This window comes from Octopus bimaculoides, chromosome 1 (genome assembly GCF_046866305.1).
Source record: "Octopus bimaculoides isolate indiv1 chromosome 1, ASM4686630v1, whole genome shotgun sequence".
Taxonomy (NCBI): domain Eukaryota; kingdom Metazoa; phylum Mollusca; class Cephalopoda; order Octopoda; family Octopodidae; genus Octopus; species Octopus bimaculoides.
Genome location: NC_142928.1, coordinates 80,816,336 through 80,835,251, shown reverse-complemented (window position 1 = coordinate 80,835,251; position 18,916 = coordinate 80,816,336). Strand labels below are relative to the sequence as shown.

The 18,916-nt window shown below is 34.1% G+C and overlaps 2 protein-coding genes across 12 annotated transcripts in view; one reads left to right on the top strand and one right to left on the bottom strand.

Moving 5' to 3' along the window:
- Positions 1–18,916, bottom strand: part of LOC106870372 (uncharacterized) — a 216,422-nt gene that overhangs the window by 99,667 nt on the left and 97,839 nt on the right. The gene's annotated exons all lie outside the window — the stretch shown is intronic.
- On the top strand, positions 100–3,056 carry LOC106877078 (zinc finger BED domain-containing protein 5-like). Its single transcript, XM_089341450.1, has 4 exons — positions 100–139; positions 918–1,027; positions 2,317–2,586; positions 2,751–3,056. The coding sequence occupies exons 1-4, from the start codon at positions 100–102 to the stop codon at positions 3,054–3,056; spliced, it is 726 nt and encodes a 241-aa protein (XP_089197576.1).

Sequence of the window (18,916 nt, the reverse complement as noted above, 5' to 3'; positions counted from 1 at the left end):
TGATGGCTAGTGCGAAAAATGCTGAAATTTTACGATTTTTGAAAAATCGATGCTGATTAAAAATCGATTTTTTAAAAATTCAAGTGCATAAGCGACCGCATGGGCATAAACCTCACCACACATGTCAAGTTTCATCAAGGTCTGTTGGATAGTCTTGGAGGAGTTAAAGTAACAAACACACAAACTTGCCATTTATTATAGATTTACTCTTTAGCATTTCAAGATATTCTTATGTAATTTTGTAAATATATCTGTTCAAATGAGATGTCAGTGTTATGGCCAGATGTCCTTCCTAACGCTAATCCTTTTAGTCACATCTTATAATGTGCAAGGATTTCTACCAACGAGGTATTGAAAATCTTGTTGAACATTGGGAAGAAGTTGTAAACAACAAGGGTAAATACATTATTGATGAATTAGTTGTTATTTTTTATTAAACCTTTTAAAAATTTTAAATTTAAAAAACAGCAGGAACTTAGTTGCCAACCCAATATATATATATATATATATATATATATATATATATATATATATATATATATATATATATATATATATATATATATATTTGTTGTTGCAGTGTATATGTATTGGGGATGGATGCTGTCAGTTAATACACAGATTATTTTATTTTAAAGACTTTTAATGCTTGAGAGTCAAGATCAGAGCAAATTTTTTTTACTTGAACGTTAACAAAAATGCTGAAATACAAACAGCTGGTGATATTTAAAGATGAGGAAAAGTATGAATCATCTTTCAGGAAAAACCTCTCATGAAAAGAGCCAGTTAGTAAAATAGATGGTTTTTGTAAGCTGAAGAAAATGTTTCTCATGCTAAGAGGGGAAATCCTTGTAACATTCTTCAGAATGTTTCATAGCATAAATTATGTTATTGAATGAAATTGGATTTGTAATTAGAGGATTCTGTTTACAAAGATGGTTTTAATTGGTCTAATGATTCTCCTGTTACCATGATTTTCATGAGAAATAGTACAGAATTGATTGAACTTTATTTTGTGTCAGCAGAGGTGACACTTGAATTTTAAGTTGCCATTAGATTTAAGGAAAGAGAAAAGAAAATGATATAATTAATAAATATGATATAATTAATAAATAGTTACATATTTGCAACATGATCCAGAGCCCATGGATAATATACATAAATCCCTGGTTTAGCAATGCTACCAGAGTTGATGGTGGATTGTCAGTTTGGATAATAGTGCTATGAGCTGTGCTTGCAAGCAAAGCGACAAAATTGTCCTGCATACACTCATCTATTGCCATAGCATTGGTTTATATATAATGAAATAAAATTATTCGGCCCTTGTGGCCAATACAGAAATCATTGTTATTATTATAATTCACTTCTATATTTAAGAGATGAGGAATTATGTACATTATTTACATTTGACGGACATTTGTCCTCATCTTGTTTGTTAACACAACGTTTCGGCTGATATACCTTCCAGCCTTCATCAGGTGTCTTGGGGAAATTTTGAACATAGGTTCTCATTCCTAAGGTATTTTTTGATGTTGTTGTTATTATTATTATTATTATTATTATTATTATTATTCAGGTCACTGCCTGGAATCGAACTTGGAATCTTGCACTTAGTAGCTACAAACCCCAAGATTCCGAGTTTGATTCCAGGCAGTGACCTGAATAATAATAATAATAATAATGATAATAATAATAATAATAATAACAACAACATCGAAAAATACCTTAGGAATGAGAACCCAGATTTGAAATTTCCCCAAGACACTTGATGAAGGCTGGAGGGTATATCAGCCAAAACATTGTGTTAACAACAAAGAAGATGAGGGCAAATATCCATCAAATGTAAATTAAATAATGCATCGTCGTCGTCGTCCCAGGGGCCTACCGGTGGTCCCCAGAGAATTGGTAGCCATAAAAAATTTGAAGCCATTTCAGATCTACACAATATTGTTCAATAATAAAGACACTGTTATTTAATAATAATTTATATGAAGACAGAATAATAATAAGAAAACAAAATTCAATAATTATTCCATAAGAATCAATAATGTATAATATATAATCAATAATATATTACAATCAAGAATTACATAATTTAAATTTTACAATCACAACAGTTTCATAATAAATTTGATATTTTTAATAGATCACTACACAATATTGTTTAATAATAAATTTAATACTTTTAATTTATAGAAATAAAGTATTTATTTTTATTTTTTTAAAGATCAGTTGTAATAATATCTGAACCAACTGCTAAAATGGCAAAACTGAATAACTAAGAAGATTTTATCATATTTGGTTTTGTATCTGTAGACACAAAACTTATGTCTTGAATGTGATGCCATCATGACAAATCATTCCATAAAAAAAGTTAAGCTGGAACAGCACCAGAAATTAAGGCATCCATTATCTGTTGATAAAGGTAGGGAATATTTTGAGAATAAAAAGAAAATACAACCAATCAAACTACCTGACTTTGTAAAGAAGATAAATACTGAAAAAGCAAAGACACTCAAACCAAGTTATTTGGTCTCTGAAATTATTGCCAAGGTTGCAGCACCTCAGATTTATGGTGAGAAACTTGTGAAGCCTGCTATAATAGCTTGTGCAAATGAAGTTCTGGGAAAAGGTGCTGCATCTACTCTGAGTACATTTCAAATAACACAATTATAAGAAGACAGGATGAAACATCTAATTTTGTTGAGAAGATTGTGGAAATTCTCCAAAAGACAAATTTTTCTATCCAGGTTGATGATAACACAATTCATAACCAAGCTATCCTTCTGGTCTATGTCAGATTTGTCCATGAAGATGATATAAGGGAAGAAATGTTATTCATTAAAAGTTTGCCTGAAACTACTAATGGAGAAGATATATTCAATGAAGTAATGCAGTATTTTAATGATAAAAATATTCCATTGACTAACTTGATCGACATTGCATCAGATGGAGCTGCAGCCATGACTGGAAAAGTGAAAGGCTTTGTTTCTAGAATGAAATCAGTTGCTCCTCACATTTTTGATATACATCGCATTATCCACAGACAGCAATAGGTTAAGAATATTGGAGGACACATGGAAGAAGCACTCAACACTGCCATACATGCAAACAACTTTGTCAAATCAAACTCAGTGAATAATAGATTTTTTATGCAATTCTGTGAAGATGAAGATTTTAAAACCCTATTGCTTCACACAGATGTAAGATGGTTGTGAAAAGGCCTGAGGCTTGAAAGACTAGTGAATTTGTGGGAACCATTAATCAACTTTCTCATGTTCAAGAGTCAGATGACTCATTACAACTCCAAGAAGCAAGCTGATACAGCTAAGAAAATTTTGGAAAGACTTTCTCAGTTTAAATCAAAAATATTCTATATTATTTACATTTGACGGATATTTGTCCTCATCTTGTTTGTTGTTGACACAACATTTCTCATTCCTAAGGTACCTTAGGAATGAGAACCCAGGTTTGAAATTTCCCCAAGACACCTGATGAAGGCTGGAGGGTATATCAGCCGAAATGTTGTGTTAACAACAAACAAGATGAGGACAAATATCTGTCAAATGTAAATAATGTACATAATTCCTCATCTCTTAAATACAAAACTGAAAAATATTCTACCTGAGTGATATTTTAAAAACAGTGAATCTGCTTAACTTAGACCTGCAAGGTAGAAAATCAGATTTGGTCACCTGTTCTCAGAAGATAAAGGGTATATGGGGAAATTAAAATTTTGGAAAAAACAGTTTAAAAAAAAAAATTTGGCATCATTTTGAAATTTTAACACCACTATTCCTACATCAGAATGCATTGCTGCATGCATCTTGAAGGTCTTCATGCAGACAAAAGAAGATACAATGATTTATTAAAGATGGATTATCCACTCTGGTTTGTAGACCTAGAAAATTATGAGCCAGGAGATGAAAATTTTGAGTTGGCTGAAATGTTGTTGGATTTGAAAGAGAATATGAAACTGAGAAGAAGAGTTGAAAAAGAAGCTGTCTTTGCCTATATATCGATAAAGGAATCACACCCAAACATTTTTCGATATGTAGAAGCAAACATCATTTTTTTCCCTACCACATGGATGGTGGAATCTGCATATTCAGCTGTTGTAGATATTTTAAGTAGAAAAAGAAATAAATTAGATGTCAACAGCTGAGGAACTATCAGACTTAGACTAAATGAGTTTATTAAAATCGATTATGATATCTTGTGTCAGAAACACCAATATCAAGCTAGTCACTAACTGAATGGACTAAAAATTAACGACTTTATGAAAAATGATTTTGATATCTTGTGTTTATCTTTGTTTACTAAAATAAATTTTAAATTTTATCTTTTGTTTTCTAAAATAAATTTAAAAGTGTAAATAGACTATTTTGTCTTCTAATTAAGTATTTTAATGTGAAAATAGAACAGCATAAAGTAAAAGTAGAAATGGTCCCGAGAAATTTTTTCAAGTAAAAAATGGTCCCTGGGCTGAAAAAGGTTGGGAACCACTGATCTAATGTGATTTAATATTGCCCCCCACTCAATATCTATAACTATCTCCCTCCCTGTATATAAAACAGTAAACTTTTCTCTTATAGCCACACACACACAATGTCTTTCTCTCCGGTCCACATACAATAAAACCACTCTTTATTAGAAGTGGCAGAGTAAAGCTGCTACTTTAGATGGTTCTCCTATTACCATACAAGTCAGCCATTACTAGTACAATTGACTGATAATGCTAGGTCAGATCTATTACCAAGTTTAACAACAACAACAACAACAACAACAACAACAACAACAACAACAACAACAACAACAACAACAACAACAACAACAACAACAACAACAACAACAACTACTACTACTACTACTACTACTACTACTACTACTACTACTACTATTACAAAAATTCCATCACAATACACTGAGCAAGATAAATATAAAGAGAAAAAGGAAGAAAAAAGGGATAAAAGTAAATAAAATGAAAGCACCAGAAAACAGAAAGTAACATTTGGAGTGGGTGGGGATCATGATGTGGTGATGGTGATATTATACTCCAGCCCCCTTACACACACACACACACACACACACACACACACACACACACACACACACACACACACAGCCACTCACTAATACCCAGGATCTGGGATAATATTTTCAGATGTTAACTTTGATATGAGAAATATACTAGACAGATATGTGTGTGTGCATGGGAATGTGTGAATGCATGTGTGTGTGAGAGAGAGTGTAGCTAATTATAAATAGAGGATAGATCAGTAATGAGATCCCAGATGTTTGGCCCATTGTAATGGTGGAATGGCAGGGTATGTATGTGGGAGATTGCTTAACAACAAAAAGAAAACTAGTAGCTTAAAAGGCAATTGTATTTTGTTTCTGTTTGATTTTCTTTTCTCCTCAGGGTAGCTGGAAACAGGGCTCTCCACTAATTTTATTATTATTGTTAATATTATTACTACTGCTATTGCCTTTAATTCTAATTGCTTGGAAGGGTAAAAGTAACAATGACTAATTACTTAGGTGGTTGCTTCACATACACACACACATGTGTGTGTGTATGCATGTGTCTTTTATTTGTTCTTGTCAACAGACTGCAGTTATGCTGGGGCAATGCCTTGAAGGGTTTTAGTTAAACAGATTGTCCTCAGTACTTATTTTTTAAAGTCTGGTACTCACTCTGTCAGTCTCATTTGCCAAACTTCTAAGTTACAAGGATGTAAACAAACCAACATTGGTTGTCAAGCAGTGGGGGAGGACACACACACACACATCGAAGGCTTCCAGTTTCCGTCTACTACCAAATTCACTCACATGGTATTGATTGGCCCAGAGCTATAGTAGATGTCTGCCCAAGGTACTGCACAGTAACACTGAGCCTGGAAATTACTTATCTGTTATGGAAGGCTGTGGTATCACCTTCAAAAGTTAAGTTGTTTATATCTTAATTACAGTACTTGAAATGAAAACTTGACTAGAGAACTCAGAATGTAAGGATATATAAGGAAATACCATGAAGTATTTTATTCAAGTCTATTATAATCATTTTAACATCAGCTTTTCCATGCTTACATGTATCAAATGTAATCTCACTATGATATTCTCAACAAATGTGATTGAATTCTTTCATTCTCTCTGTACTCACAAAAATAAAAGAAATTATCCCGACAGTACCCTCCATAAGAAGGTCATTCAGTGGTGATTCCAGGAACCAAGACTTAGGATACTTCAGTTCCTTGATTGTGCATCTGCATCAATTCTAAGATTTAATGGGAAGGAGCACAGCTGCAAATAAATTAAGATGGTAAAAAAGGCAAGGGTAGGTTCAGCCCCAAGACCAGAGGGGGCTGGCATCGACCACGTTTGGATGGTGCTTTTATGTGCCATTGGCACAGGAACCAGAGGACAGAAGTAGAAAAAGATCACAAATTCATTTTTATATTGAAATTTTTCAGATAGAAAAAGTAAACTTCAATAATTTATAATTTTACATATCAAGCATCACAAAAGGTAATCTTTATGTGAGTTTACATCACAAACTAGCTTTGATTTCAGTTCAAAATCAGTTTACCAGATACACAAATATAATGATTTTTATTTTACCCTTATCTTGACTTACATATTGACAGTTTTTTTATTACATGTCATCCAATTGACTAAATAAATATTTTGCATGATTAAGCAAGTAATTTAAATTACATTTAAGAATCAAAAAATGTGTGCATGTATGTGTGTGTGTGTGTATCATCATCATCATCATATGACTGCTTTCCATGCTGGCATGTGTTGGACAGTGACAGGATCTGGCAAGCCACAAGGCTGCATTGAACTCCAATGTCAGCTTTGGCACAGTTTCTTTGGCTGGATGTCCTTCCAAACACTAAGTATGGAGTATTTGAAAGGAAAAAGTGGCTTTATGCTAGGTAATGAAAGGCTGAAGAATGAGAGAGGGGCAAGCACATGTGTCTTGCTATAGAAGAAATACATGGCTACCCCACATTGTATATCGGAGTGGGTGGAAGTGGTTGAGAAAGAAATAAAAAGAAGTTAGTGATGAAGTGCCAGAGCTAACTCTCAAGGTACAAGAGAGTGAGCATGAGAGGATACAACAGTGGGTCATAGGAAGGCAGGAGAGATGGATACTGTCATAAGAGTGTGAGTGGGGAATAACACATAGGGGTACAGGTAATAATACTTTTAAGAAATTTGTCTCACTATAAATTCAACAACATCAGTCCAATTTCTGCATGCAAATTAGATATACATAGAATGAACTTTAAGATTTGATATAGTAATCTTATGGTTGCTGAGCAAACATGCTACAAGTTAGCCAACATTCACCAAATGAAATTGTATACCTGTTTAGCATCATTGTACCCTTTGTCTTGGATATATGTACATGTTATGTGTGGGTGCATGCAAGCATGCTTATCAGCAACTCAGACATAATTCTCTACATTCATTTACTAAAGGGTAAGATGTCATAGGGAACAGGATTTAGTTAAAACCCATTAGGGACAACATTCAATGAAGGTCAAATTGCATCACTTTGAAACAATTACAAATAGCTGATGCATTTTGAAATAAGAGCACTACTTAACAACATAAAGAGATAGGCAACTGTTTACAATAGTATCCATCAAGGATAATTATCCTTATTGTCTTAAAACAAAAGGTAAGAGAAAGAAAACCAAGACAAGGGAATGAGAATTGAAGCACTCATATCTTCCTCAGGGGCATTAAATACAATTGGGACTTGAAATGAATTGCAGACTTGACTTGATGGAAGCACACCTACTCTATGGCACTTTCCAGATATATGTACACAGGTTATTTAAAACATAAAGACACCAAATCCTGGAGAATTTGAAATAGCAATATCTCTGGCTTTATTAATAAGCCCAAAGTCCTTATAGAAAATATACTCTTAGTAGAAAATCTCTCTCTCTCTCTCTCTCTCACACACACACACACATTATCATCATCATAATTTAATGCCCATTTTCTATGCTGGCATGGGTTGGAGGGGTTGACAGGAGATGGTAAGGCTGGTGGGGCTGCACCAAGTTCTATTATTTGTTCTGGAATGGTTTCTGTGGCTGGATGCCCTTCCTAATGCTAACCACTTTACAGAGTGTACTGGGTAGATTTTATGTTGTACCAGCACCACTGCTTTTTTGTGGCACAATTCCACTTGTCACAGTGATGTTCCACTGACATGCAGAGTGCACTGGAAAGACTTTCTTCAGAGGGTCAATGTCTTGGTTTCTGCAATACCAATTCTCATCCCTGCTTTGCCAAGTTCAGGGCAGAAGCCACACTGTTCTTCAGCTAGCTTGGGCTCAAAGAAATGTTATTTGATTTTTCTAAGGACTTTAATAAAAGAAGAGTGGTTAATTAAGAGGAATAATTGAAATATATATAGAATGGGGGTGGGGAATGAATACAGTAATCCCTTGACTATTGCGGGTATTACGTTCCAAAACCCCCTGCGATAGGTGAAAATTTGTGAAGTAGAAACAGTATTGTACTGTATATTTTTTTAATTACTTTTATAATTCAGTTCTATATTTAAGAGATGAGGAATTATGTACATTATTTACATTATTTATATTTGACGGATATTTGTCCTCATCTTGTTAATAATAACAATAATAACAACATCAAAAAAAATACCTTAGGAATGAGAACTCAGGTTCAAAATTTCCCCAAGACACCTGATGAAGGCTGGAAGGTATATCTGCTGAAATGTGTTAACAACAAACAAGATGAGGACAAATATCCGTCAAATATAAACAATGTAAATAATGTACTTTTATAATTTGTATATATTTATTTTATTATAAATGCAAAACAACACCACAGAGGAATCAATATAAGCATAAATAATAAACCGCAATTGGTGAACCACCGTATGGCAAGGAATTACTGTATATCCAAAATACTATCAGCAGGAGAAGAAATTTGGTTCAAAGTTTACCATTAAATACATAGTGATTTAGATGATACTAGTCTATAATTTATAAACATTAAGAGAAGCACAATAACGGTGAAGCTAAGGTGATAGATCACAGAAATTTCAGAATCAAGAAGCAAATATAAAATATCAAACATAAAAAGACAAAAACTTGAAGCAGATATTAAACAAATATAAATAAATAAAGAATACTACAAAGCCCCTTAAATAAAATAAGCAAATACTATTATTTAGACAGAAGTATGGCTGTGTGGTTGAAAAATTTGTTTCCCAAGCATGTGGTTTTAGCTTCAGCCCTCAGTGCAGCACCTTGGGTGAGTGTCTTCAAGTATTACTCCAAGATAGTTCAGACATTATATATCAGGAGCATTAGCAAAATTCTTAAGAACAATTGGAAATGAAAAGTTAGATGTGTTAACAATATTAAATTAAGCTAAAGGTTGACTAATTAAAAAAAGAAAGTAAATAAGCAAACGTAAGTTCATCTATGAAAACTGAAATGGTTTTGAGTTAAGTATTTGTTCCCATCTGGCGCTGCTCTTTCCTAAAGAACTGAAACAATTGCCAGTTATTAAAAGCATTTCTATATATTTCATCTTCATCACTGTTGGCTCTATGTTCACCATGTGATGGAGAGAATTTCAAGCTGAAGAAAAATTCCAAAACTACACAAGAAAGAGAGAGAGAGAGAGAGAGAGAGATTGAAGAGACCACTTACTGTACTACTCACATGCTAAGTAGGCAGAACCAAAATTTGAACAACAGACATTTGCTTCAAATTTGAGTGATAAGCAAATGAGCTAACAGCTTGTATTGTCAGACTAATTGACTCTATGGAACTAAGTCATGCTGATAAATGAAAAACAAAATATTACTTCAACCAAAGAAATAGTTCAGAAAGTAATAAGATTAAAAATAGAGAAAAAAAACAAAAAAAACACTTTAGAATTGTCCCAGATCTACAGATGTATCAAAACCGTATGTGTGTGTGTGTGTGTGTGTGTGTGTGTGTGTGTGTGTGTGTGTGTGTGTGTGTGTGTGTGTCTCTCTGTCTCTGAAACACACACACTGAATATGTTGATTACTTCTAATAAATTTCCAATTGTTTCAATCTTTAACATCAGTTTCATGGAGGTTGCTAACTTAGCATTATTTTCAAGGACTTTGCAAAGTAATATTCCTCAAAATGATGTGTTATCTAATATGGAAAGACTACTAATAAACCACGGGGAATAAGTGCCAATCACTTTAAGTGGAGGGAAGTTGTAGAAGAGGAAGACCTAGGAAGACATGGGACAAAGTACTAAAGGCCAATCTCAAAACGCTGAAGCTTACGAAGGAAATGACGAAGGACCAAGAAAATTGAACCCATTGCTGTACTTGAGAAGACCCATCCATCCTAAAACCAAGGTGCTGTGTAAAAAGGATTGGTGTGGGTTCTGGTGTCATGTAAAAAGCACTGGTGTTGGTGCTATGTAAAAAAATAATGGTGACGGTACCACATAAAAAGCACCCAGTACACTCTGTGGAGTGGTTGGCATTAGGAAGTGCATCTAGCCATAGAAACCAAGCCAAAACAGACTATGGAACCTGGTGCAGTCTCTGGCTTTGCCCATCCCTGTCAAGCAGTCCAGCCTATGCCAACATGGAGAACAGATGTTAAATGTTGATGATGATGGCGATGATTAAATGGTTAATAATTTTCTTTAAATCTGAGATAGCATACACACATAACTAAAATATTCAAAAACCAATTTTGAATAAAACACTGTAAATGTACTGAAATCAAATAATAAAGTATTTATAAAATGTATTAGCAAATAGGCAGAGCAAAGGAATGATTTGATCTGAATACTTTAGTTTAATATCAGTTTGTTTCAAATTTAAACATTGAAGAAACAGAAATTAAGGGATTCTTCAGATTTCGTTAAATAATCAATGACATATATGCAATGAAGTGATCAAAACAAAAGTTATTTCAAACCTCGGATCACTTATTGATCTATGAAGTTTATATTTATCTATCACCTTCATTGTCTAATATTCAATAGTTTTAGAAATTTCCCTATTTGCAAGAATTATAGCTGGAAAGAAAACCATACAAGTTAACCCAGCAATTGGTTTTTAGAATTGTAAATTACTTTTATTAGAAAAACTAAAGAAAAAAAAAGAAAAAAAAAGATAAAAACAAATAAAGCACTATGCCTTGGCTTCTGGTATGTGTAGAACTTATAACCTGCCTTGTCACAAAGTCATACTACCATTCCATCAGTCAACAGCCATGTTTAGAATGTTTGCTTTCTTGTCTTATGTAATCTCAGCCCACAATGATCTGGTAGAGCTGCTAATCACACAGTAATAATGAAGAACACATGGAAAGAAAAGAAACCTTTTATGAAATCAAGATGGTGTTATAGTATATACATTATCTTTCACAAGAATATTGCTTTTAGGTGAAATACTGTCAAAAGTAGGCTTCAAATTCTATAAATCTTGCACCTAATTATCTATAGTCATTTTTAGCAAAACTTTTTAGTGAAACTTATCAGAATACTACACAGCCTGAACTTATTTATTTGGTGATCATGTTCTTTGTGATTATTAAACCTGAAGGTTCAGTTACTAACACTACTACTATGGCTGTTGTTGTTGTTACTACTACTACTACTACTACTACTACTACTACTACTACTACTACTACCTTAACTACAGCAATCGTTTTGTAAATTCCAATCCTTCACTCTACTAATGGGTTTTTCTGTTGAATGCTTTTCCAAATGTTACCCTTTCGTGTGTAACATGGAAGAAGTAACTACTTTTAGCATAACTCTAGACTGAAGTACATAACCCAATATCTTTTGCCTGGTTTAAACAACTCATAGTTATCTCTTCCATGTCACAGTTGTTTGATTAGCACTTGGAATAGAAACACATCTACTTCTCTTCATATCACCCCTACTGTGCCTATCCTCTTAAAGTCAGTATATAACAATTTGTCTAACATTTTCCCCAAGAAACACACCCAGAACCCACACCTCCTACCTGGCCATATTTCCTCTCTGGTACTAAATTGCAACAATTTAAATTGAACATTAATTACACTAACTACAATCCAATTATCTTTATCCTGCAATCGAGGGTAGTTTAAAAACATTATGTTCATTACAATCCTTTTCAGACTAATAATGTAAACACAAAATTGTCATTATTCTGTCAACATAATCACAAGACATGCCATCAAACAGTGCTATTTAGCAAGCCTTTTATTCTATCATTATTGTAATTGCTTTGTAAAATATTATCTCCCCCACCTCATCAGCTTGTTTTCTTTCCCCCATATCACCAACAATTTAAGCCTGAGATCAATAATTTATATTCACTTCAGTTATTTTTCTCTAGAGACCAATATTTTATGAGCTTATGGGAAATAACAAAAGAAAATAAATACAAAACAAAAGCAAAAATTAATTATTTAGTCTCTCATAAATGAGAGCATTTTGTTCTTTTCCACTATTTCAAATTCTTGAGTGTGTGTGTGGGGGGGGGAGGTTAAAGAAGAGGGGGTAGTTATATCTGTATTGAGCTCAGTCTTTTATAAAGCCATATGAAAAATTACAATAAACTACTAAAACACAAATAAAAATAACAATGTTAGAGTTATAAACATTGAAACTGAGGGTCAATAGAACTGAAATGAAAAACAATAAAGTATATTTGCAATTAAAATTTACTGGTGGTAAAAAAAAATTTATAATATTCTATTAAGGATTATGTTTACTTTTTAATCCTGTGACAACAAGCTGTTATAAAAACTGCCAAAACTGTGCAGCAAGTATGGGAATTCTGAATTTATATATACCTCATTAACTGTACTATTATTTTCCATAGGAGAAGAAAGCAACATATGGTATTAATTTGGCAGTGTGAGTGAACAAAAGAGTGTAGACAACCCAGTTTCTTTTGGGGCTGCACTCTGCATTTCCTTTTGGAGTTAATTTCATTTTTCTTAACCGTTTTAGCATACTGAAGGCACAGTACAATTCAGTTTGTGAACAACTAGAGCATGTATATATCAATCAGCCATACAGAGTTTCCAAACTACTAAGGTGTTTGAACATTAAATTAAAACCTTATAGTGTGCAGTTTAGTGGAGGCGCAATGGCCCAGTGGTTAGGGCAGCGGACTCACGGTTTCGATTCCCAGACCGGGCGTTGTGAGTGTTTTATTGAGCGAAAACACCTAAAGCTCCACGAGGCTCCGGCAGGGGATGGTTGCGAACCCTGCTGTACTCTTTCACCACAACTTCCTCTCACTCTTACTTCCTGTTTCTGTTGTGCCTGTAATTCAAAGGGTCAGCCTTGTCACACTGTGTCACGCTGAATATCCCCGAGAACTACGTTAAGGGTACACGTGTGTGTGGAGTGCTCAGCCACTTGCACGTTAATTTCACGAGCAGGCTGTTCCATTGATTGGATCAACTGGAACCCTCGACGTCGTAAGCGACGGAGTGCCAACAGTGTGCAGTTTACATGTTAACAAAGTCACACTACACTCTTGGAATGATTGACATTAGGAAGGGTATCAAGTTGCATAAACCCAAGCCAAAATCAGACCGGTGCCTGGTACAGCTCTCCAGCTTACAAGTTCCAGTCAAACTGTCTAACCCATGTCAGCATAGAAAATGGATGCTAAACCACTGCTACCGATAAGCAATTACTCCAGAAGAGGTTCATACACCTAGTTCTCTTCTTTGTAGTAGCTTTGAATATCTTCAGAAGTGCAAAACAAAGATGATAAACACTTGTCCACTACCAATACACTGCATATGCTGTTTGATAACAAGTAACACAGCATCAATTTTGATAACTTAGCAACACAGCACCAATTCAGCTGAGCTAACATATGCCTGTAACATTTCACTATGACATCTTCTGTGATGCCATTAACTACTAAAATTGTTTCACTAACCAGTTACTTGACACCAGATATTTTTCATTTTGACATCCTCAATGTGGCTCTGCATCACAATATACTGTAACAACTCAGATTTAAGGAAAGGAAAAAGTTCCTTACTTTTCCATCATAGAAAAAGTTTCAACCAATCTACTCAGATGTACAAGGGGGTGCTGAGAAGTTCCTGGTTTTAAGGATATCATAAAAGACCTGGTTGGAGGCCCAACCTTACGAGTTCTTTTACAGGGTTTAGAAAAACTGTAGGACCACTGCAATACATGTATGAATCTGAAAGGGGGAATATGTTGAATAAAATCATAATTGTTCCTCTCGAAGTTAGGAACTTTTCAGCACCCCTTTGTACATGCAGTGACCAATTCTCATGACACACCACTCCAGTCTCCAATCTGTATTCCTCATTTACCACTAATATTCAGAACCACTTTATCAATACATTTATTATGTGATTTTGAATGATATTTTTGTTATGAAGGTAACAGTGAAATATCCAATCACTCAACAATACCAACTCATCTCCCATTCAACTAAATAGAGTTTATGTCAAGTAAACTATTACAGACTTTTACAGCACATACACTCTGTTGTGACACTGCACTTAGTACTTCTGTAATTGCATATTTGCTGACAGTTTCCATGGAATGTTTTTACATCATTTCTGAAAATATTTTTTGGACTGCTTATAGTGAGAAGTGTGGCTAAAAACTTTACTCCCAAGTAATGAGCTTAACACATAACCTATTACTGCTATTTTCTCCCACCCATTCCAAACTTCACTTGGTTGCTCTTTAATTATATCTGCAATAGTATACATATAATTTACATAGAGGAAGTTCCAATACTGAATTCATATTTAGAGGAGACCCAGTTCTCTACACAGATTTTAGAACTTGTAAACAAACACAAAAGAGAAACAAAAAAAAAAAAGCAAAAAAAAAGAAGCAATTGAGAACCTGATCCCGGTTACATCTCCAGTTAAATGTCAAACTCCTTATGGAATTATGTAGAAACATTGAATCTAGTTGTAGCACCATTAATAGAAATTTTTTTTTCTAGAAAGCATACTCAAGATTATATAACATTCTACATTGTGTGTAAGCTTGTATGAAAAATTAAATAAAAGTAGAAAAAGAAAATTCTATTTAAAATAAGCAAAATATAGAAGGAATGCAAATGATTTAAACTTAATTTTTGTGAGGTCAATACTTTTCTAAAGGTCAATAATAACAAAAACGTAGAGAAATGCCTATAACTGGAAATTTAAACCTGGTCACAGTTCTTGCCAGTTTTCAAGTCTTCATGTAGTTTATTCTTAAAATAAGTCTTTGCTCGCTTTTTTTTTTAAACCGAGAAGAAAATTCTATTTGTAAGCTTATTAAAAGTAAATTCAGCATCATCTAAACCTATTTTCACCCTGAAGTCTCCCAGGACTTGCAAAAAGTTGTGGGCATAAATCATTATAGATTATATTTACTGACTCATCAGTAGTTATGAGAACTAAACTTGCAAATTCCTCACATGATACATATCCACTAATCTCCCTTGAGACAGTAGCAAACTGTAGGGGTCTACTTAAATGACCAAAAGTACATTCATCTTTGTCATCAAACGAAGACAAAATTTAAGCAAAAGTTTTGTAAATTTCTACCTGGAAGATAGTGGTATGGTTAGCAAGTAACAAATTGGACAACTGATAAAGTCAATTTTTTAAAATCAATATCACATGGAGCCAGTTTTATTATATAGCTCAGAGATATGGTTTTTATTTGTGGAAGACACATCCAACACTAAAACAAATTTATGGGACTTTATCAGTCATCTCCACAAACAATGAGGTAACAAAGCACAACCTGATGGTCACTACTTTTGAGCAAAAGATGAGCAAATGATGTAATCATTTGTTCTCTGAAGACTTCAGTCAGCTGGTGGGAAATTTCACAACCAGCTCTCCTAACCAGACGTCATTGCTAAAGATTTGAGATATAAAGCGTGAAACCTTACTGTAGTAATACAGGATCATAAACTCTGGAGAGAAGTGATGCCTGTCTCAAATGGAGAGACTACACCAGTCATGGGCAAACTGTGGCCCAAAGGACTTTCTGATTGACACACCTAATGAAAGATCACTCTGAATTTTTTATATAGTAGTGCAGCCTGCCAGAGGATGAGTGGTGTTTCACGTAGCCTGCTTCTTGATAAGGCTGCCCTTAGCTGGACGAAATGATGATGGCATATCAATGACAAATTAATTCGCAGATAGTTTCAAAGAGTGAAGGTGCATGGTGTGGTGGTTAGGGTATTCAGTTCACAATTGCAAGGTCATGAGTTCAATTCCCGGCGATGAGCTGTGTCCTTGAGCAAGACACTTTTATTTCATGTTGCTCAAGTTCACTCAGCTGGCAAAAATGAGTTGTACCTGTATTTCAAAGGGCTAGCTTTGTCACACTCTGTATCATGCTGAATCTCCCTGAGAACTATATTAAGGGTACACATGTCTGTGGAGTGCTCAACCACGTGGGCACTAATTTCATGAGTAGGCTGTTCCGTTGACTGGATCAACTGGAACCCTTGTCATCATAACTGATGAAGTGCCAGTGCAGTTTCAAAGAAATTAACAGATTTTTTTTTTTTTAACAAATGTAAAGAACAAGTGAATCCAAAAACGAAGTGTTATTATTGCATATTCAGAGTCCAGTACATCTCTTTTATTTGGTAGAACAATGAATGTGAAGCTGCTATAAAAGATATGAATTTAAATTAATGATCTCACTTGCATACACAAACTTATAAAGGAATTTTTGTTATCTGTGTAATCATATATAAAAATGTAAGTTCATTGACTATCTTAATTGTTTCCTTTGGTGGTGTCATATCAAACCAAAATTATTCCCAACAGTAGTTTGACTCATTTTTACATCATATGAGAGAGAGGGGGAGGGAGGAGGAGGGAGGGAGGAGGAGAGAGGGGAGAGAGGGAGAGGGGAAGGATGATACAAAATGGGTGATGGGGGATGCTTAGGATGGGTGATGTATTATGGAATTTGATAGGGTAGCTGATTGCTATTATTATTCTTACATAGTGATATTATGAAGGAAGCAGGAATGTGGGGAGTGGTTTATCATGCTATGAAGTAATTATAAATACACATTGTTATATCTTTGGTAAATATCTCTATCACATAAAGCAAGCTGTTTACTTAAAAAAGATTGCACACACATACACACGCACACACTATCAAATGAACACCATAAAACTAGTTTTGAAAAAGTAGTGACACAGTCTCAAAGAAATACACATTCCTTTTTGGCAGTCTTACTGACATCATACAGCATCATTATAATCTCAGTGTTGATATTAATGACAAAGAAAGTTATAATACTGTAATGGGGGTGGGGTAGTTAATTACTTCACCTATTATAACTATTTGTCATAAATGCCCAAAACAGGGGCCCTCTACAGAGTTTCTTCAAGCAACCAAATCTCTCTCAAACAATACTTTAACGCTTTAGTGTTTTATGAAAAGAAGGACATGATGAATATTATGCTTGAAAGACGTTAAAAAAAGGAAAAAAAGTTTAATTGGAACATCATTGATAATTGGTCTGCTCAACAAGGGCTGGCCTGGGGCTAAACAATGACATTTATTTGTCAATGTTAAAAAACAAAAAGAACTCAAATAGCTAATAATACAGGTATGGCTGTGTAGTTAAGAAGTTCACTTTGTAGCCACATGGTTGTATGTTCAGTCCCACTATGTAGTACCTAGGGCAAGTGTCTTTTGTTATAGCCCTAGGCTGACCAATGCTTTGTAAGTGACTCTGGTAGATGGAAACTGTGTGGAAGCCCATATATATGCATGTGTAAGTGTATGTCTTTGTGTTTGTCACCCACCACAAAACAATGGTGCTGTTGTGCTGATGTCTCCATAATTTAGCAGTTCAGCAAAAGGGACCAACAGAATAAGTACCAGATTTAAAAGATAAGTACTGGGGTTGTTTTGTTCAAGTAAACCCTTTGAAGTAGTGCTCCAGTATGGTCACAGTTCAATAACTGAAACAAGTTGAAGATAAATACAGTGATAGAAACTGACATGCTTATGCTCAATGATAATCTCTTTTCCAATATTTTCTCCCCATCTATATAACCAATGATAAATCTATTCTGTTTATTTAGCTTTAAAGACAGGTAGGAAATGGTGCAAGTAGGTACAGTAACAGAATGTTCAGTCAGAGCAAAAACTACTGATAGTTCTTGAGTTCAAATTCACTGAGACCTTTTACTATGTAAGTGGACACTACATTAAATTCTATATGCCTCATTTCACCTGCAACAGTGACATCCAATCCAATAAATCTCATTGTATGCCACTCAGATTTAATTCATCAGCAGCAAAATACAAGAGGTTAAGTACAAATACTAAATATACACCTTCAGAGTTGCTGTTTTTTTTTGTTTTTTTTTTTATTATTCATTTGTCATTTTCCCTTTACTTTTGTATAGTAACTAAAGCATTGACTATGGATAACTTGAAAACTACAGAGCTAAAAAGATCAAGCTCTGTTAGTTCTTAAATTAAGACACATTTTCTACATTGACCTCAACCTAATTTACAATTAAGGAAGTACTGCAGCTACATCAGTGCTTTCTGGTTAACTTAGACACAGCTTATCAGGAGCTTGCCTCTTGCCTTTTGGTAAGTTTTAAATCTTTGAACTACACTCCTACCACCATCATCATTACTATAATTAAAATAACTGAAGCTATAAATGCTGAATAAATGCTTCATTTGGTTGGTTATTTCCACACCAAAACTAACTAGAGAACACAATAACAAATTATAGAAAAAAAAAAAATTTTAAATATCCCTTGAAAACTATGATTGTAGGTGGGATACTAATAAGAAGGAAAAAAATAAATTAAAGAAAGTGAGATAAATGTGACAATTATGA